We start from the raw sequence: 21438 nt of genomic DNA, 5'->3' as shown, positions 1-21438 counted from the left end.
TCCTTCTCCTCCTTCAGCCAACAGTAGCACAATTTACACCGGTACCCTGTTGTTAATGATACCTGTGGTGGTCGTTGGTAACCCGGGCCTCGACCGATCCGCTATGAAATTCTGATTCCTGATCCGCATATTTGGTTTGGCACATGTTTTACGCTGGATGTCCTTCATAACACAAACCTCCACATTTATCCAGACTTGAGATCGACACTGAGAGTCACCTGATTTGTGTAACACTAATGACTGGGTTTTGTGTGTGGCTGTATGAGGTTTGCAAATCATCGCAAATCTTTTTATTCACATTTTACACACATCCACATTTTTTTGGGAATTAGGGTGGTGTATTATTATTATTATTATTATTATTATTATTATTATTATTAATAATAATAATAATAATAATAATAACTCAAATATGTGTGAAAATTGTATGTGTGATCCACCTGTTGTGTGTGTGTGTGTGTGTGTGTGTGTGTGTGTGTGTGTGTGTGTGTGTGTGTGTGTGTGTTGAAGAGAGAGAGCGAGAGAGAAAAATTTATAAATAGCTGTAGTATGATGTCATCGTGTGTGCGGGGGTCGCACAGTGTGATTGATAGGTCTGACTATTAACCTTTTCAGTGGAACACCATGAGAAAACTTTCTTTGTGAGTTGGAACGTGTGTGTGTGTGTGTGTGTGTGTGTGTGTGTGTGTGTGTGTGTGTGAGGATTGAGGAACCAATTAGACCTGAGTAGGAACTCAAGTCAGGACAAAAGGGTTGGTAAGACAGAATAGAGACAAATATAAAAAAATGGAAGAGAGAAAAGAAAAGAGAAAATGTATAGACCAACAAAAAGTAGTAGAAAATATGTTTAACAAGGGAGACTGAGAGTGTGTGTGTGTGTGTGTGTGTGTGTGTGTGTGTGTGGTTCTGAATGTTTTTATAAACTCCCTCATCTCACACTGTAATGTCTCTTTTACACTGTAACGTCTCTCTTGTACTATAACATCTCTTTAGCACTGTAACGTACAACAAACCAAATAGTTACAAGTACACACACAGCCCACTTTATAGAAACCGTGTCTATTCCTCATGTAGTGAGATCCAGAAATAAATAGCAAAATGTAGCAATCATTTATAGTGCTTCTCTTAATGTTAGTCAGATGTTAGGATTCAGCTTTAAATCATTTGAAGTGCTCGTTCTTAAAGTTGTACTTTCAGACATAAATAGAAAACTCGCTCTGGTCACCGTGTACAGACCCCCAGGGCCCTACGCTGATTTTCTTCAAGAGTTTGCTTGTTTTCTATCAGACCTCTTGATCAATTTTGATAAAGTGCTGCTTGTAGGAGATTTTAATATTCATGTAGATGATGTAAACGATGCTCTAGGATTATCATTTGTTGACTTATTAAACTCTTTTGGGGTTAAACAAAACGTCACCAGACCAACTCATCGCTTTAACCACACACTAGACTTAATAATATCCCACGGAGCAGACGTCACTGATATAGATATTTTACCTCAGAGTGATGACATCACAGACCATTACCTCATACTGTACACACTACCGGTAGAGCAGATTAGCCGTGTTGCACCACGTTATCGACCTGGTAGGACTATTGTTCCAACCACTAAGGACAGATTCATAAATAACCTGCCTGATTTATCTCAATTTCTCACTAAACCCATAACTACTAATAATCTTGATGAGATAACTAAGAACATAGACCTTATCCTCACTAGCACATTAGACACCGTTGCCCCTATCCGGTTAAAAAAGGTTAGAGAACAAGCACCTGCACCTTGGTATAATAGTCATACACATGCCCTCAAGAGAACAGCACGTAATCTGGAGAGAAAATGGAGGAAAACTAAATTGGAGGTATTTAGAATTGTGTATAAAGACAGTATGCTCAGCTACAGACAGGCGCTAAAAGCTGCTAGAGCTGAACACCTGAGCAAACTTATAGAAAACAACAAAAACAATCCCAGGTTCCTTTTCAGTACAGTAGCTAAACTAACTACAAATCAGGGCTCTGAAAAATGTGTTCCATCACAGTTTAGTAGTGAGGACTTTATGAATTTCTTCACTCAAAAAATGTTATTAGAAAAAAAGTATTAGAAAAACAATTTTGGCAGTCCAACCTCTGACAGCATCTCCTGACACAGTCTCACCTTCAACTCCACATCTACAATGTTTTACATGTACAGGACAGGAAGAGCTGTATGATGTTATTATCAAAGCTAAATCAACAACATGTCAGTTAGATCCCATTCCAACTCATCTACTAAAAGAAGTGTTACATACAGCTGGTGAGCCTCTTCTCAATATTATTAACTCCTCACCATATTTAGGTCATGTCCCTAAATCCCTCAAGTTAGCAGTTATTAAGCCCCTCATTAAAAAGTTACAAGAGAACAATATCTTTGAAGAATTTCAGTCAGGTTTCAGGCTCCATCATAGCACAGAAACTGCTCTAGTTAAAATCACTAATGACCTGTTTGAGCTTCAGACCAAGGCTTCATCTCGCTGTTAGTTTTACTAGATCTTAGTGCTGCATTCGACACTATAGATCATGATCTTCTCCTAGATCGCTTACAGAATTACATCGGCATTCAGGGACCGGCATTAAGCTGGTTTAAATCCTACCTGTTTAATCGTTACCATTTTGTAGACTTAAATGGAGAGCTAACCAGGTTAATCCAAGTAAATCATGGGGTGCCACAAGGTTCAGTTCTAGGACCCCTGCTTTTCACAATATACATGCTCCCCTTGGGAAATATTTTAAAAGGCAGGATTAGCTTCCACTGGTTTGCTGATGATACCCAGCTACAGCAGGGAAAATAAGTATTTGACACATCAGCATTTTTATCAGTAAGGGTATTTCTAAGTGGGCTATTGACACCAAATTTCCACCAGATGTAGACATCAAGCCAAATATTGAATTCACAAAAAGAAATCAGAACATTTAAGTCTACAAGTTGAGTCATAATAAATAAAGTGAAATGACACAGGGAATAAGTATTGAACACATGAAGATAACAAGGTGCAAAATGGCATAGAAAGCCAGGAGATCACCTGAAATCTGTCAGTATTGAGAGAGAAACACTGCCCCCTATCAGTACTAAAACTGGCCCACTCTCTCCATCATCACACTTCCTCTCTATACATATCTCACCTCTCGCACCACAACACTTTAAACTCTAGACTTGCACAGCACAGTGCACTTTATATTTTATTTTATTTTATACCACACAATACCGCACACGGACACTTACGGACTTTTTACACCACACCATACCGCACACAGACACACTATGGACAATCTAAACCACCAAAAATTGTCTATTGTTTACTGTTTACTGTTCCACTGTATGCCATAAGCATTTTTCTTGTATATACATCTTTTTCTTTTTGTCTCACATACATATATCTTTATATATCTTTTATATGTTTATATTCTATATTTTATTTTATATAGTTTTTTTATACTTTATTTATCTGCCTTCTTTTTTTTTTCCCCATCCTATTCCCTCATGCTGGACCGTCGTAATAAGCATTTCACTGCATGTCTTACCCTGTATGTATGTGTATGTGATGAATAAAATTTGATTTGATTTGATTTGATACTAATTGATATCAGCTGCTTTAGTCCTAATTGATGGCCTATAAAGGCTTCTCATTACCCAGGAGGCACACAGGAAATACTTCATGATGGGTAAAAGCAAAGAACTCTCCCAAGATCTTCGTAATCTTATCGTTGAAAAGCGTTTTGATGGGAATGGTTCTAGGCGCATTTCCAGAATGCTGAATGTTCCTGTGAGCACTGTGGGGGCCGTTATCCAGAAATGGAAAGAGCATCAGTTCACCATAAACTGGCCACCATCAGGTAAGATCCCTGTCCGAGGAGTCCAAAAAATAATCAGAATAATCCAAGAGCCAAGAACCACTCGGGCAGAACTTCAGGAAGACCTTGCATCAGCAGGTACTGTTGTTTCAAAGAAAACTATAAGCAATGCACTGAACCGCCATGACATCCATGCACGCTCACCACGAAAGACTCCATTGCTGCACAAAAAGCATGTTGAGGCTCGGTTAAAATTTGCGAAGAGCATTTGGAGAAGTCTGTGGATTATTGGGAGACTATAGTTTGGTCAGATGAAGCAAAATCGAACTTTTTGCCAGTCATTCTCTACACCATGTTTGGAGACGAAATGGCACTGCCCACCACTCCAAGAACACCATACCAACAGTTAAGTTTGGGGGTGGAAGCATCATGGTTTGGGGCTGCTTTTCAGCAAGGGGTACTGGCAGACTTCATATTATTGAAGGCAGGATGAATGGAGAAATGTACCGGACATTCTGGATAAAAATCTGCTGAAATATACCCGAAAGCTAAAAATGAAAAAAGGGTGGACATTTCAGCAAGACAACGATCCCAAACACAAGGCCAAGGAAACAATGAAGTGGTTTCAAAGAAAGAAAATCAAGTTGCTTGAATGGCCCAGTCAATCCCCTGACCTAAATCCCAGAGAAAATCTATGGAGAGAACTGAAGATCAAAGTTCATAAAAGAGCCCCAAGGAACCTTCAAGATTTAAAGAGCATTTGTGTGGAAGAATGGGCCAGAATCACTCCTGAGCAATGCAGACGACTGGTCTCTCCATACAAGAGGCGTCTAGACGCTGTAATCACCAACAAAGGCTTTTCTACAAAGTATCAAATAAAGTGTGTTCAATACTTATTCCCTGTGTCATTTCACCTTATTTATTATGACTCAACTTGTAGACTTAAATGTTCTGATTTCTTTATATGAATTTAATATTTAGCTTGATGCTACATCTGGTGGAAATTTTGTGTCAATAGCCCACTTAGAAATCCCCTTACTGATAAAAATGCTGATGTGTCAAATACTTATTTTCCCCGCTGTATATCTCATAAAAAAGAGATGATACACTCAATTAGCTCGGATAACTGAGTGTGTTAAAGAGTTAAAAGACTGGATGACCCATAACTTTCTTCTATTAAACTCTGATAAGATGGAGATTGGACTATTGTAATGCATTACTAGGTGGATGTCCTGCATCATTAATAAACAAGTTTCAGTTTGTCCAGAATGCAGCAGCCAAAGTTCTTACAAGGTGGAGAAAATATCACCATATAACCCCAATCTTCTCATCCCTACACTGGCTTCCTGTTAAGTTTCGAATACACTTCAAACTCCCTGAGATCTCAAAACTCTGGGCTTCTAGTAGTTCCTAGAATAGCAAAGTCCACTAAAGGTGGTAGAACATTCCCACATTTAGCTCCTAAACTCTGGAATAGTCTTCCTGACAGTGTTCGGTGCTCAGACACACTCTCCCAGTTTAAGTGCAGATTAAAGACGTATCTTTTTAGCGAGTTCTACACATAACACACATCACATCATAACCTTGTGCTCCAGAACATCTGATCACATCACATTATCAACTTGTGCTGTTAATATCATGAACAGCAGCTACGCTAATTCCTCTCCACTGCTTCTCTTTCTCTCCCCATCCTGAGGCTTCCTGAGGTTTGGCCAGCTCCAGTCACCTCCCACCTCATGGTTATGGACCTTTAAAGAAGTAGATGCTGAACTCGCAAACATCCTGAACCATCTAGAGACGTACCAGTGCCAATTGGATCCCACTACATGTGTGGTTTTGACATTGGACCTCCTGGAGTGTTTAAAGGCTCTGGCATGGAGAAGCTGATGCTGGATCTGTGATGATCACAAATGTTGAGCTCAGTAGCTCCTAGTTTTATACCAAAGACTGTAGAAAGAACATTTACTTATAATCTTATACTCCAGTGCTCATGTTAGTTCTCACTCTCCAGTGTTCTGTATTGTTGAAAGATTTATGATCAAACTCTTGATGTCATCCAAATGAGGATGGGTACATTAGTTGCAGTGTTAGCTGCAGTGCACTAGTACATTAGTTGCAGTGTTAGTGTCAGTGCACTAGTACATTAGTTGCAGTGTTAGCTGCAGTGCACTAGTACATTAGTTGCAGTGTTAGCTGCAGTGCACTAGTACATTAGTTGCAGTGTTAGCTGCAGTGCACTAGTACATTAGTTGCAGTGTTAGCTGCAGTGCACTAGTACATTAGTTGCAGTGTTAGCTGCAGTGCACTATGCTACAAGCTATTGTAAACAAGCTAACATTCACTAGATAAGTCATATTTTAATCGCTAATAGAGCAGATTCATGGAAAATTACATCGGTAATCAGCATTTTTGCCGCAACTAATTTATGAATGAGTCTGCATCAACTACATTAAAGAGAATCGCTTTATTTAAAGTAAATAAAATCCCCTAGTTAATGAAGTTGAACATTAATTGGGCTGCAGACACACACCTGGGGGCGCTAAACTGTTTCTGAATGCAGTTTTTGCATTTGTTTTTTTTTTCTACTTACACAATTATTTAGGTATACATACATATATTTTTTACAATAAAGAGTGTGATTTTTTTAAATAATTTTTTTGGATCCTCAGGTGGGGGGGCATGTCCCCTCCGTCCCCCCGGGATTTACACCCATGCATGGTGCTTAACTTAGAAATATTTCTAAGGTGAAAGAAGCTGTTTTTGTAACTTGGTTGATGTGATTTTTAAAAGACAAGTTGCTCTAAAATAACTCCCAGGTCTTTTACTGTTCAACTAGTGGTTACAGAACATCCTTCTAAATGCAGGTTGAAATGCTGGAGCTTCTGTGTACTGCTTTTTGGGCCGATGAGTTCCGTCTTATCAGTGTGTGCTGTAATAATGGTCTGTGTTCAATAACTGATGGTGAACTTACTTTTACACCAGTGCTGCAGTGATCCTATACCCACATCACACAATGTGCTGTTTTTATTCTTGGTGTTTTTCTTTTTTAGGTTAATAAAGTATTTTTAAAATCAAATCAAATCTCTGTGTAATGACTCTATTATCACTCTCTGTAATTACACTTATCTCTTTGTGTAATGACTCTCATTTCTCTCTGTAATGACTCTTTCTGGTCTCCCTCTGTAATGACTCTTTCTCATCTCTCTGTGTAATGACTCTCTAATCTCTCTCTGTGTAATGACTCTGATTTCTCTCTGTATTGACTCTCTCTCATCTCTCTGTGTAATGACTCTCTCTAATCTCCCTCTGTAATGACTCTCGTTTCTCTGTGTAATGACTCTCTAATCTCCCTCTGTAATGACTCTCTCTCATCTCTCTGTGTAATAACTCTCTCTCATCTTTCTGTGTAATGACTCTATCATCTCTCTCTGTAATGACTCTGATCTCCCTTTGTAATGACTCTCTCATCTCTCTCTGTAATGACTCTTTCATCTCCCTCTGTATTGACTCTCTCATCTCTCTGTGTAATGACTCTCTCTAATCTCTCTCTGTAATGACTCTCATCTCTCTGTGTAATGACTCTCGTCTCTCTGTGTAATGACTCTCTAATCTCTCTCTGTAATGACTCTTTCTGATCTCCCTTTGTAATGACTCTCTAATCTCTCTATGAAATGACTCTCATCCCTCTGTTATGACTCTTTCTCATCCCTCTGTTATGACTCTTTCTCATCCCTCTGTTATGACTCTTTCTCATCTCTCTGTTATGACTCTTTCATCTCTCTGTGTAATGACTCTCTCTCAAGTCTCTGCGTAATGACTCTCTCTCATCTTTCTCTGTAATGACTCTTATCTCTCTCTGTAACAGCAGAGTAACAACTCTCTGTGTAATGACTTTCTCTCATCTGTCTTTGTAATGACTCTCTCTCATCTCCAGTGTTGGCAGTAACGCGTTACTTTTTACAGTAACTAATACTGTAATGCGTTACTTTTAAAATTAAAGTAACTTTGTTACCGTATGGTGTGTTACCCGTTACTTTTTTAAATGAATGAATTTGGGCTGAAGTGTAGACTACACCCTAACCTGCTTACAGCAGCGTCGCATTGTAGGGTTGGAGGATGAACCACTGTAAACAGGAAGAAGATGCACTGTGGGCGTGTCTCTGTTTATTCAGGTCTGTGCAGCAGTAATGGCGAGTCGAGGCGAGAGCAAGTCGAGTTTCTCAAAGTGGAAATATGATCATTATTTCACTTTAGTTGAGTATAAAGACAAAAACTTTTAAGTCAAATGTAAGCTGTGTCTTTCTGGTTCGAAGCTCGTATCTACTGCGATAAACAGCAACTCCAATCTGTCGAAGCTCCTTCAGAATCTACATGCCTCGACGAAGCTATGCGCTAACCCAGTGTTCTGTTCTACATTGTTGATAGTTTTCATACTTCAGCTGTGAAAGGAACATGTTTAAGAGCTCAACACAACAGCAGAAGCCACTTTAGTGTTTGATTGTGAATATATTATTCAGCTTGTTTTGTTATTTATTTCAGAAATGCTTGTGATATATTCAGTTTGTGCTGCTCTGACTTTAATAAAATAGTGTTTAAAAACGACTCTGTGTTTAAGTCAGTTTTGTGTTTGTAGACCATAACACATAAAAGGGCATTAATGGGAACATTAAAGAAGGTTCTTTAAAAAAGTAACTAAAAAGTTACTTTTAACAGTAACACACTTTTTGGTGTAAATAATCAACAAAGTAACAGAGTAATTTAAAATTAACGAGTAACTGTAACTAGTTACTATTTTTTAGTAACGAGCACAACACTGCTCATCTCTCTGTGTAATGACTCTCTCTTATCTCGCTCTGTAATGACTATCATCTTTGTGTAATGACTCTCTCTCATCTCTTTGTAAGGACTCTGTCTTATTTCTCTCTAAAGACTATCTCTCATCTCTCTGTAATGACTCTCTTTTATCTCGCTCTGTAATGACTATCGTCTCTGTGTAATGACTCTTATCTCTGTGTAATGACTCATTATTTTGTATTGACTCTCTCATCTCTCTCTGTAATGGCTCTCTCTCATATATCTATAATGACGTTCTCTCATCTCTCTGTAATTACTCTCTTAGATTGCTGTGTAATGACTCTCATCTCTCTTTGCAATGACTCTCTCATTTCTCTGTGTAATGACTCTCTCTTATCTCGCTCTATAATGACTATCATCTTTGTGTAATTACTCTCTCTCATCTCTTTGTAATGACTCATCTCTCTGTAATGACTCTCATCTCTGTGTAATGACTCTCTCATCTCTGTGTAATGACTCTCTCATCTCTCTGTGTAATGACTCTCTCTCTCTCTGTAATGACTCTCATCTCTGTGTAATGACTCTCTCATCTCTCTGTAATGACTCTCATCTCTGTGTAATGACTCTCTCATCTCTCTGTAATGACTCTCTCTCATCTCTCTGTAATGACTCTCATCTCTGTGTAATGACTCTCTCATCTCTCTCTGTAATGACTCTCATCTCTGTGTAATGACTCTCTCATCTCTCTGTAATGACTCTCTCATCTCTCTCTGTAATGACTCTCATCTCTCTGTGTAATGACTCTCTCTCATCTCTCTGTGTAATGACTCTCTCTCATCTCTCTGTGTAATGACTCTCATCTCTGTGTAATGACTCTCTCATCTCTCTGTAATGACTCTCATCTCTGTAATGACTCTCTCTCATCTCTGTGTAATGACTCTCTCATCTCTCTTTGTAATGACTCTCATCTCTCTGTGTAATGACTCTCTCTCATCTCTCTCTGTAATGACTCTCATCTCTCTGTGTAATGACTCTCTCTCTCTGTAATGACTCTCTCTCATCTCTCTCTGTAATGACTCATCTCTGTGTAATGACTCTCTCTCATCTCTGTGTAATGACTCTCTCATCTCTCTCTGTGTAATGACTCATCTCTCTTTGTAATGACTCTCTCTCATCTCTCTCTGTAATGACTCTCATCTCTCTTGTAATGACTCTCATCTCTCTTTGTAATGACTCTCTCTCATCTCTCTGTGTAAAATCTGATTTCATGCTTATTTTTGATTGATGTTCACACAATGTTGCATCTGTACGAAAGTGTTGTATGTCCACTCAATTAAATCATTTAAATCAATTCAATGTTTTTGTGTAGTGCTTTTGAAATGAACATTGTCCCAAAGCAGTACTTTTTCAGCCCATCTTTATATCTCAAATCAGTCTGGGTTTGTTTTTTGTTTGTTTGTTGTCTGACGTATTTCTGTGATAGATGCTGGACATGAAAATAAAAATAAGTATGTAATGTTTAATACACAAATACAGATGCAAACAATAGGTATTTAATAAAAAAGATATTTTTTTAGAAAGCCTCTGTGTGCATCGGGATTTCACAGGACAAGAAGCAGTGTGTGTGAAGGTTTTACTTGTGGAACTCAGAGTGCAGCTGTTGTGGAAGCTTCTGGAGAAGTTTGCCAGCAAAATGACCATCCAACTTGTTTACTAAACTTTCCTTGCTTTTATGAAAAGGACATTAGAAGAACTTTCCCTATTTCTTCTGTGTTTTACAGTGGTGTGTATTTCTATATTTCCTGGCAACCCTGAGGAGTGCATTTGTGACAGACTTCATTCAGTTTGAGGCTTGGCCATTTTTGGGACCAAGCACCCAGACTGAGCGAGCTGAACAACAGACATGTGACAACTGTTGAAATCATTGGAATTTTCAAAGCTCTCAAAATGTGGTAAGTTTGGTAACAGAAAAATCCAAGATGATGGGAGATCTATCAAGCAGAAATTGACGAGTGTTGTCTTGCCCCTGAGAATTCAGATATGTCTGGCTTTTAAAAGTCCTGACAGTAAACGCACTTAAAAACAAGCCCAAATTTGACCTGATGGTGGCGCTAGAGCATTAGCAGCACTTTGCCCAAATTTGGTCAGAATGTTGCTGAGACCTTCTAGAACCAGCAGGTCAGTTTTCACCTGTTTGTACCAGACACTTCAATAAGCTGCTACAGACACAGTAACCCGAAGAAGAGCCATAATAGAAGAAGCATAATAAACAGGATTTCAGCAGCCATTGTGTGTGTGTGTGTGTGTGTGTGTGTGTGTGTGTGTGTGTGTGTGTGTGTGTGTGTGTGTGTGTGTGTGAAATCTTTAGTTTTACTACCTAACTGTCTGCATGTAAGATACATTTTTGTGTTGCACCATTGTCTTATTAAGATGTATTAAAAGTTAACTCAAGCAAAGGATGTAAGAAACCACACACACACACACACACACACACACACACACACACACATCCTCCCATTAGCTCCATCCTTCATCTCTGCTGGTTTTGGATGTTCTCTGAGCTTCACCTCTGGATTTTGTTATGATAAATGTGTGTGTGTGTGTGTGTGTGTGTGTGTGTGTGTGTGTGTGTGTGTGTGTGTGAGAGAGAGAGAGAGAGAGAGAGAGATGTATTTGACGTAGCAGGAATATAGCAGTAAATCTGGTAAATCTATTTTTTGCTTTTGAACATTTCAGAGGAAGTTCTCAGGTTGTTTCTGAAGAACCTGTTTGAAATGAAAAAGAATTACCATTGTTCCTCAGTGCACATCTTCTCTACTTCTCTGCTTAAAAAGATCTACAATCGTCTTCCAATTGTATCTGACATCTTCAGTTGCAGGAAGATGAAATTTTGCCTTCACTTGAACTAGCAGACCTAAACCTGTTATATTATGATGATACCCAATGCACAAAGCAGCTCTATGAAGATCTGCTTTCATGGGTTGCTGCTATCGAGCTCCAACCCGATTGAAGACCTTTTGGGATGAATATGAATGCTGACTTCACCCCAGGAACCTCCTCACCTTCTCATCTCTAGAACATATAGAACACTGTTCCTAACTTCAGAAAGCTCATTGTGGTTTCTTACATCCTTGGCTTCTAGGTTCTAGCTTCTGTGGGAACGTTCTAAATTCTTTAGAGGAACGCTCTGGATTCCTGGGCCTAGGTATAGTTAAAGCTGGAATAAATTTGTTTCTGGAATACTATGTGTGGTTCAGGAATCCTCAGTATTATTCTTGAATTTTCAATTAATATGATTCTACATTATTCCATACTGTTTAGTGAAGGAACCTTCTAGAACCTTCACTTTTTTCCTTTTCAGAACATTCACCAGGACGACGGCAGAAACACATAATGTTACAGGTCCCGGCTACATACTTTCTAACATGTATGTCTGTGTGTGTGTGTGTGTGTGTGTGTGTGTGTGTGTGTGTGTGTGTCCTGCCTGCCTGAGCATGAGCATAAGGATAGAACAAAGAACATCTCTCCATCTGTTCTTTCATCAAAGCAATCATGTTCCTCAACAATAGCCATGCGTGTGTGTGTGTGTGTGTGTGTGTGTGTGTGTGTGTGTGTGTGTGTGTGTGTGTGTGTGTGAGTGTGTGTGTCTGTGTGCGTGTGTGTTTTGTCTTTTGATGTTAGATTGTGCCAAATTTGGCTGTGACAGGGGAGTCACTGTGGCCCTGGTGATGGCGTTCAGTCAGCTGCTCTGGCTCATCCACTCCATCAGATGTGCTTCTAAGCCTCTCAGTCATTCTGTCTGTGTGTGTGTGTGTGTGTGTGTGTGTGTGTGTGTGTGTGTGTGTGTGTGTGTGAGAGAGAGAGAGAGAGAGAGTTAATATGTGACGTCTCCATCACTACCCCGTGGCCTGAAGCTACACCTGAGCCACAGATCCCAGCTGAAGATGTTCTTCTCATTGCTGAAGGGAAAGTTGTGTTTGAGAAAGTTGAGTGCTCATCACGTATCAATGAAGCTGTAGGAGTCTTTCTTCTTGAAAATAATTTAGATAATGGACTGAGCGGAAGGTCCAGAGGTCCAGTAATGGTTCCGGGTACTGAATTCAGCGTATGATGTTCAACCCGTCAGTGTTGTTCCGTGTGAAGGCGAGTGTACATGGTGTTAGATTCAGTGTGGAGCTGAAGACCTGTACCTTTGCTGCACACTGGTTACCCAATCATATCAAATCCTTAATAGTTTTATAAAGCTGTTTTTCACTTTATTAGTCATAACATATTGCATCCCAGAGATTTTCTGGACCTGAGCAGACCTTCTGATCTTACTGTAGTGTGATGATACAGGCTTCTGGTCGTGTTCAACAATCGGGTCATGGATATTAGTTGGAAAAGATAAAGGTTTTATATGAGGGTGTTTCATATAGATTCAGTCCCTAATGGTTGTGATATTGGATTAGTAAGTGGAAGGTTGTGAGTTCAAATCCCAGCACCATCAATCTGTCAGTGCTGAGCCCACAAGCATTGCCTTCAACTGTAGGGTTAGGTGCAATGCTCAGTCATGTAACTGAGAACCTTTTTAGATGCTCTTGACGTGTCTGAGAGAATGTATATTAAGGGAAACTAGAGCCTTACAGTTGGGACAAAAATCTGTCCGTAGAGCAGTGGGGGTAAAATCCCTCCCCATTCTATTCTTCTATAAGAATACCTCAAAGCTCTTCTCTGTTCTGGTATGGAGGTGATGGACTGAACTTCCCCTAGAGTCCCTGACTATCTTCAAGTGACGGGTGAAGACCTTTTCCCAGTTTGCTTTGTCTTTTACATAAAAAACTCTCAACAGCGCTGTAGGCTGATTTATCTTAGGTTTGTAATCTAGAATACCAGTGTAGATTTATTCATTGGTAGAGACTCTAAGCACTTTTGGCTGGAGAAGAGCATCTGATAAAGGTAAATGAAAAATTCAGTTCTGACTCTATATCGACACAACCTTCACGCAAATCTCATAAAACTGGCCTTAGATTAACCCGTGTGTTGAACCAGTACATGGAGGTAATAAACCTCTCACCTCCAGTAGTGGGATGTGCAAGGGGCAGTAGGTCATCTTCTCAGGATTAGGGTGTAGTGTTTCTTTTTCATGGTTTTGCTCTTTGTCCCTGATCAAGAATTCTGCTCAGAATTTCATCACAGATCTTGAATCACTGTGAAAAAACCTTTTTCCCACAAAACATCTAGCTTTATTTTCCTCCTCAATACTCATAGTTCAAAACTTCCTTCCACCTCCTTCATTCTACTGAATTAACTTTTATTCTCTAAAGAGGACGTTTGGGACTTTTAAATCACACTGAATTTATAGGGGTGTGTTTTGGGGGCACTTCCTCTTCATCCTCAGTGAAAATGGCATCCATAATCATTAAACCAATAAAGAACATTTTATGGACAGAAGAAAATAAAGTGTTTAAACATTTTTATTGAGCAAAATGTCTTAAAGTGATGTTATATTTTATACGAGTCTCGAAATACACTTTAATACATTTTAGAATGTGATGTAACAATGTTTAACCATGACATGAGACTGTTTAAAAAATGTCCTTTCAAATGGACATTAATTTTATTACCTTAATTTTGTTCTTCGTTTATTTTTTAAATTGGCAGGAAGTAGTTCACTGTCCGTTTGCTTAAACCCCAACTGGCTAATTCTCCTATTATTCGGAGCAATGATGCTCTAACATGCTAAATAAATTCCAATAAATTCTTCTGAACAATACATCAATGACTGTGTTCAGAGAAACGACTATATACACAAACCAACATCAAGTTCTTGCAGCACTAAACACTGCTTCACAAGAGTTGAAAATATTTTTTGGGAGTTCGGGCTACATGGCCTGTCTAGATGATCCAAACGTTCAGATCTATTGGGCCCCAAACGCCAGAGTTCAAAGAGTGGCAGAATCCATGACCTTCCTCTCTCTCTCTCTCTCTCTCTCTCTCTCTCTCTCTCCTCTCTCTCTCCTCTCTCTCTCTCTCTCTCTCTCTCTCTCCTCTCTCTCTCTCTCTCTCTCTCTCTCTCTCTCTCTCTCTCTCTCTCTCTCCTCTTCTCTCTCTCTCTCTCTCTCTCTCTCTCTCTCTCTCTCTCTCTCTCTCTTCTCTCTCTCTCTCTCTCTCTCTCTCTCTCTCTCTCCTCTCTCTCTCTCTCTCTCTCTCCTCTCTCTCTCTCTCTCTCTCTCTCCTCTCTCTCTCTCTCTCTCTCTCTCTCTCTCTCTCCTCTCTCTCTCTCTCTCTCTCTCTCTTTCTCTCACCCTCTTCCCCTCTCTCTCTCTCTCTCTCTCTCTCTCTCTCTCTCTCTCTCTCTCTCTCTCTCTCTCTCTCTCCTCTCTCTCTCTCTCTCTCTCTCTCTCTCTCTCTCTCTCTCTCTCTCTCTCTCTCTCTTCTCTCTCTCTCTCTCTTCCTCTCTCTCTCTCTCTCTCTCTCTCTCTCTCTCTCTCTCTCTCTCTCTCTCTCTCCTCTCTCTCTCTCTCCTCTCTCTCTCTCTCTCTCTCTCTCTCTCTCTCTCTCTCTCTCTCTCTCTCTCTCTCTCTCTCTCTCTCTCTCTCCCTCTCTCTCTCTCCTCTCTCTCTCTCTCTCTCTCTCTCTCTCTCTCTCCTCTCTCTCTCTCTCTCTCTCTCTCTCTCTCTCTCTCTCTCTCTCTCTCTCTCTCTCTCTCTCACTCTCTCATTCTTGGTTAGAATGAAAATAGCTTGTCTGGAAAGGCTTCCACCAGATTTTGTGGTGTGGCTGTGAGGATTAGTGATCATTCAGCTACAAGACCATCAGGTCTGGGGCTCATTCGGCGTTCGGTAAGGGTGAGGAGGTCAGGGCTCTGTGCAGGACACTCAAGTTCTTCCACTCCAATCTTCACACCAACAACCAAGACTTTATGGAGCTTGCTTGAGCAGTGATGGGAAATCTGTTTATAGAGAAGCTGTAACAGAGATGTGCTATACACCTGTGTGGGAACCTCATATGGGTGTGATGGTTTTTTATATTTTCATTCAACAACCAACTCTGGAGTCTTCAGCACTTTCAAAATCCTCTGAATCCTCTGTAACTCTAGAATGCTCACTGTGGTTGTGAAGTCCTCACTTGAGCCTGTAGAATTCTAACTGTTGGTCTGTAGTTCTAGACTCCACATCACAGTCATGGGGGCCTTCATAAGCATTTCTGCAACCATGCTGTCACTCTAGATTTAGTAAGCAATTTCACTGTCCTGTGCTGTGTGTTTATAAATGTTATGTTTGAGATTTCTAGAGGAGGTTCAGTGTGATCGTAAGAAACACAAGCAAACTCCCTTCCAAATGTGAATCCAATCCATCTATTGCAGTGGAACTTTGTGTACCTGATAATACATTTTTTTGTTCGGATTCCTGAGTGCAGTTTGATTTTCCTTCAGGAAGACTTAGATAGACTAAGATCCTGGTTTCTGGAACCTCGGTGTGGCTTTCACACACCCACACATCTGCTGAGAGCATTTACTATCAATAAAACATCAAATATAAATCTCATTTATTTTACTTTATATATGCTGCTAAAGGTATCGGCGCTGTGGGGAAGATGCTCGATCACGGGATACATACCCACACTGCAGGAACTCTGCAGGAACCTTGTATGGACTCAGCAGATAGTCTGGTGCAGAAATGAGTGGAAAAAACCAACAGTTTTGAGATATGAGAATTCTATTTTTTAACAATGTGAAAATGAAACAAAAACCCTACGATGTTCTCAAAACATTACAACAGGCACTGAACTCCCATTAAAGTAGAGCCACACACACACACACACACACACACACACACACTCTTTGTCTGGCATCAGTGTAAGGCAGTAAGGCGCCAGTGTACAGACTCTGCTCTCTGGGGAACAATAACACAGCGCTTCATAAAAACTTCAAACACCCCTGCCAAGGGCTTTATAGGTGCCTCAGAGGGTTATGAGCCTCAAGGGGTGGTGGGGGAGACACACACACAAACACACACATACACACACACACACACACACACACACACACACACACACTGAACAGGTGATCCACACTCCACACATCTCTGGTTTAGTTGATAAACACAGAGGGCAATAGTTGCTTTAAGATCTCTTTCTCTCTCTCTCTCTTTCACTCTCTCTCTCACACACACACACACACACACACACACACACACACACACACACACACACAGAGTTTTCTATTCTCAATGTGGCTCTAGAATCCTTAGTGTTGTAAAGTACCATCAGTGTAGCTCTCAAAACCTCTGTATGGGGTTTCTCAGTGAGCTCTAAAGTACAGTTCAGAGCAGATATGAAGGGTTCATAGATTTCAAGCAACTAAAGAACTTTGAGGAAGAATTTGGACTGTAAATAATATCAACAGTCTGCTACAATGTGCTCAGGACCACACTTTGGGCATGTAAACATCATCAATGAGCAGTTTATAACCTCAACACTGATGGAACTGTAATGAATAGATATATGGAGTTGAGGATGAGGATGGGTTCCTTTTTTAGTCTGGTTCCTCTCAAGGTTTCTCAGAGAGTTTTCTTTCCCACAGTCACCACAGGATCACTCTTTAATGATAAATTTATAACGAACAAACTAGCAGGCACTGAAATTCTAACTTTAAAACCTCTGTGCCTTCAGAATCCTCAGTGTTGTTACAGTATGTTTAGTTCCTCTCCAGAATCCTCCATGAGGTTATTTTGTGGACTTCGTCAGTCTCTGATTCTGCTCTCATTTCTAAAGCATTACCAGAATCACTGTACAGCACATCTCAGATGCTCCCTGCTACACGACGATATTTATTCTAGCTCAAAACGTTCATATTTTTAATGTGTGTGTGTGTGTGTGTGTGTGTGTGTGTGTGTGTGTGTGTGTGTGTGTGTGTGTGTGTGTGTGTGTGTGTGTGAGAGAGAGAATGATAAGCAGCAGTTGGCTTTATGTCTCCAGTGGAAAAACTTTACTGTACAGCAGTGGTCATGATTCCAGATCAGTGACATAAATGTACACTGCCAGATACACACACACACACACACACACACACACGTGCGCACACACAGACACACACACACACACGCATCTTACTCATGTAAGAAAGATAGGAAGCTCTGCTCAGCTAGTGGAAGGTTAGCTCATCCTTATACCTGATCATTACCTAAGGTGATTAATCTGGAATGAAGAGGTCACACACACACACACACACACACACACACACACACACACACACACACACACACACACACACACACACACACATGCATCATTCAGCTGTACACTGCAAAAAGCTAAATCCTGCTGATTAACTGTTTCAACTCAACCTTCAGATCATGTAAATAACAATGAATAACAGGGGGAGTTGATTCATCCCTTAGCCACACCCACACCCATGTCCACACCCCCCATCCACGCCCATGTCCACACCCAGAGGAATATCATCTGCATATACACATTCTAGTAACTTTAGTGTATGTAGTCCAGTCTCAGTGAATTCCCCCAGAGAAGATGAAGTGTTGTGAAGGCCACTCTAGAATGGTGGAGATGAAAAGACTCATTATGCCTAAAAAATCCACAGATTCCTCAGAGAGATTGAATCGTCCAGTTTTGGAACCTTTACTGTAGTTCCTGAATGCTCATTGTGGCTTTAAAATGTTCAGTGTGATTCAAGAATACCCAGTGAAGTTCTAGAATTTTCAGTGTGAATTCAGAATGCTCAGTGTAGCTCTAAAATGCTGGGTTCTAGATTGCTCAGTGTGGTTTGAGGATACCCAGATTGCTTAGTTTGGTTCTGGGATGCTCAATTTATTTGTAGAATGGTCAGATAAGTTCTAGAATGACCTGTGCAGTTCCAGAGTGCTTAGTGTGGCTCTAGAGTGTTCAGTGTGGTTCTGTAATGCTTAGTGTGGTTCTAGAATGTTCAGTGTAGTTCTGTAATGCTCAGTTCAGTGCTAGAATCTTCAGCCTTGTGCTATAATCCTGAGAGTGGCTGCTGCTGATTATCTTTACAGATGATCAGTTAGGATAAAAGAGAACAGTTGCTGATTTGATCATCTCATTTTGTTGCTCCTCTTCAGGACATCAGGCAGAACTGTGTGTGTGTGTGTGTGTGTGTGTGTGTGTGTAAACAGATGAATTAATTACACCATACTTACATACAGTAAATGATGTGTGTATGAACAGGATGGTTAGTGATCAGTGCGGTTCTGAGTTCTGAGTTCTGGTCGGGTTTTAATCAGTTCTGTCTGCTCTATTACTCTTATTATTGCCTGTAATCTACTGTTAGTGTGTTCGTGTGTATGTATAAGTGTGTGTGTGTGTGTTATTGTGAGTGAGTGTGTGTATGTGTGTGTCTGGCTGTGTTTTTGTGTTATGGTGTGTCTGACCGTGTGTGTGTGTGTGTGTGTGTGTGTGTTTTCCCGCTACACTGTAGTGGCTCTGCCATGCTCTAGAGCAAGAGGAGAACACTGTTTAAATCGTACACACAGTCTGCCGTGAGTCCACGGGTTCTGGAGTGTGAGAGGACAGAAATCGTCCTGCAGCCATTTCTCACGTCCCTCCGTGAGCAGGACGAGCGCAAAGTGGTCCAGCTGCTCTGATGTGTACACACACACTTGTCCAGGGCACACACACTGCTGGACGGCACTCCGGAGACGTCCACACAGTCCATTTATTTCCTGAACCACCAGCTGCACCATCTCCCTTGCTGTGGTGTGTATCGTCGCTCTAAGCTACAAAGAAAACACACACACATACACACACACACACACACACACACACACACACACACACACACACACACAGATGAGTTATCTGTCTGATTCCTGTTCAATCATTGAATCCTTCATTCAAGTAAAAACAAGAATAATCAAGAGTACGATTCTAGAACCATTGCTTTGTCTCTAGAACCCTCACTCCTGTGGTTCCAATTACAATCCACAATGTAAATCTAGACTCCTCAATATACTTTTAAAATATAGTGTTCTAGTACACTCTTTGTTGCTCTAGCACAAGTGGTTCTGGACTGTTCTGTGCAAATAATGAAACCTGTGCAAATCCATGAACCTTCAAAAGCTTCTAAAACCTAGATCTAATTTCTAATATCATCATTGTGAAGTTTTGGAATTCTCAGTGAGGTTGTAGAACTTCTCTTGCTACTCTAGAAACTTAAGTGTGGTTCAGGACTGTGCAAAGGTCCACTCTCCAGCTCTGAAATCATCTTTTATATTACTTTAAAGTGTTCAATGTTGTGCATCTATCTAGAGGTGTTGGGTATTCTAGAAGCCTTTGCATGCTTATAGATCCCATTTGTTCAGCTTAACATTTCTCTCTGTGGAGCTGAAGCTCCAAGCCTCTCTGAAATCTTAAATAGTGTGAGGGCTGTCATTGTCATGTATAGACTTATGGCTAGTTAGATGTTAACAGCTGAAGCTTATCCAGAAGTCTCAGCCGATCTCCTGGTTAGTGTGTAGGCAGGAAGCTAACACACTGCTGAAGTTAGTCTTATGTTTGTTTCTCACCTTCACGCTGGTCTCCTTAGGAAGGCCTGTGTGGTACTGTGGATAAATCCTGACAGTTGAGTAGCAGGACCTATGACTTGAGTTCCTGCAGTGGGAGGAGCTCTGTTTTCTCCCGCTGTCCTCTGACAGGGATCTTACAGGTCCAGGGCGTGGGCAAACTTTTGAAGGGGAGGGGTTTGGAGTTGTCACTAGCGGAGTGGGCGGGGCTTCGAGGCTGCTGGTACGCACACACAACGCCGTTCTTTTCTCTGTGATGCGCAGCAGCTCGATCTGACGACTCGGCAGGACAAAGTCACTGTCTATCAGCTCCGCCCCCGGCCTGACTCCGCCCCCTGGGCACAGCACATCTGGCTGAGCAAGAGTGTGTGTGTGAGAGAGGGAATGTGATGGTGGAAGGAGGTCAAGTTCTCGTGGGCTGGAGCTGTAATCACTGTCTGGAGTAAGAAAGACCTCTAAAGAACCTTCATCATCAGACAGATGATCTACAGAGAACAGAAACAGCATGTTTAGCGTAAAAAACAATGGGGGCAATTCATTATAATAGCAACTGATTCATTAAAGGAAAAGGCATAATAAAAAGATCAAACAGATGGAGAGATGATCACCCAGGTATTTGCGGCCACTATCAGGTGAAGGGACAGGTGAGTCTATGGGTGACGGAGCGGGTGAGGGGGCGGGTGAGGGGAGATAGTCGGGCTGGGAAGAAGTCGAAGGTGTTTTTTCAACAATGTTCTCCTTGCTGAAATCGATGATGGAGCCAAGATTCACACCAACACGCTGTTGTTTATAACGGGCGAATTGTAACACCTCCACCATCCAGCGAGCCTCACGCCAAACCTCATCCATGTGCTGCACACACACATACACACACACACACACACACACACACACACACACACACACTTACACACTTACATTAGCAATATATAAAACTTTAGGCATTGAGAACATTTCCACACTTTTCTAATCCTCTATGGAATATCACTAAGACAGTTTATGTGATCATCATCACTTCATGAATCAAATTTTCAGTAGTTCTGAGTTCCAGTCACATTCACTGCACTGCTGAGTTACATTTTACGATTTACACTGAAATCACCTGAACTGAGCACAGGGCCATCAGAAGCAGCTTACTTTAACCAGAAGACAGGATCAGATGAGCCCATCACAGAAGTACTACTACTGACGTATAAAGCACTTAACGCTCTCACACTGCAGTATCTGAGTGAACTTCTGTACCAGGATGATCCTCCACGCCTACTTAGATCAAAAGATGCAGGCTATTTGTTGGTAC

The 21438-nt window shown here is 40.8% G+C and overlaps 1 protein-coding gene across 2 annotated transcripts in view; it reads right to left on the bottom strand.

Annotated features, from left to right (window-relative positions):
• Window positions 1-17567: 17567 nt before the first annotated feature.
• LOC124385039 (ankyrin repeat and fibronectin type-III domain-containing protein 1) overlaps window positions 17568-21438 on the bottom strand; it is an 80793-nt gene continuing 76922 nt past the window's right edge. For both annotated transcript variants that reach the window (XM_046848104.1, XM_046848105.1), the window contains exons 21-23: window positions 20750-20993; window positions 20145-20626; window positions 17568-19355 (exon numbers count right to left, since the gene is read on the bottom strand). In XM_046848104.1, coding sequence (XP_046704060.1) covers window positions 19047-19355; window positions 20145-20626; window positions 20750-20993 — 1035 coding nt within the window. In that variant the 3' untranslated portion in view covers window positions 17568-19046. The remainder of the gene's footprint in view (window positions 19356-20144; window positions 20627-20749; window positions 20994-21438) is intronic.

This window comes from Silurus meridionalis, chromosome 4 (genome assembly GCF_014805685.1).
Source record: "Silurus meridionalis isolate SWU-2019-XX chromosome 4, ASM1480568v1, whole genome shotgun sequence".
Lineage (NCBI taxonomy): Eukaryota > Metazoa > Chordata > Actinopteri > Siluriformes > Siluridae > Silurus > Silurus meridionalis.
The sequence above is the reverse complement of the archived record's forward strand: the minus strand, read 5'-3'. Positions and strand labels throughout refer to the sequence as shown.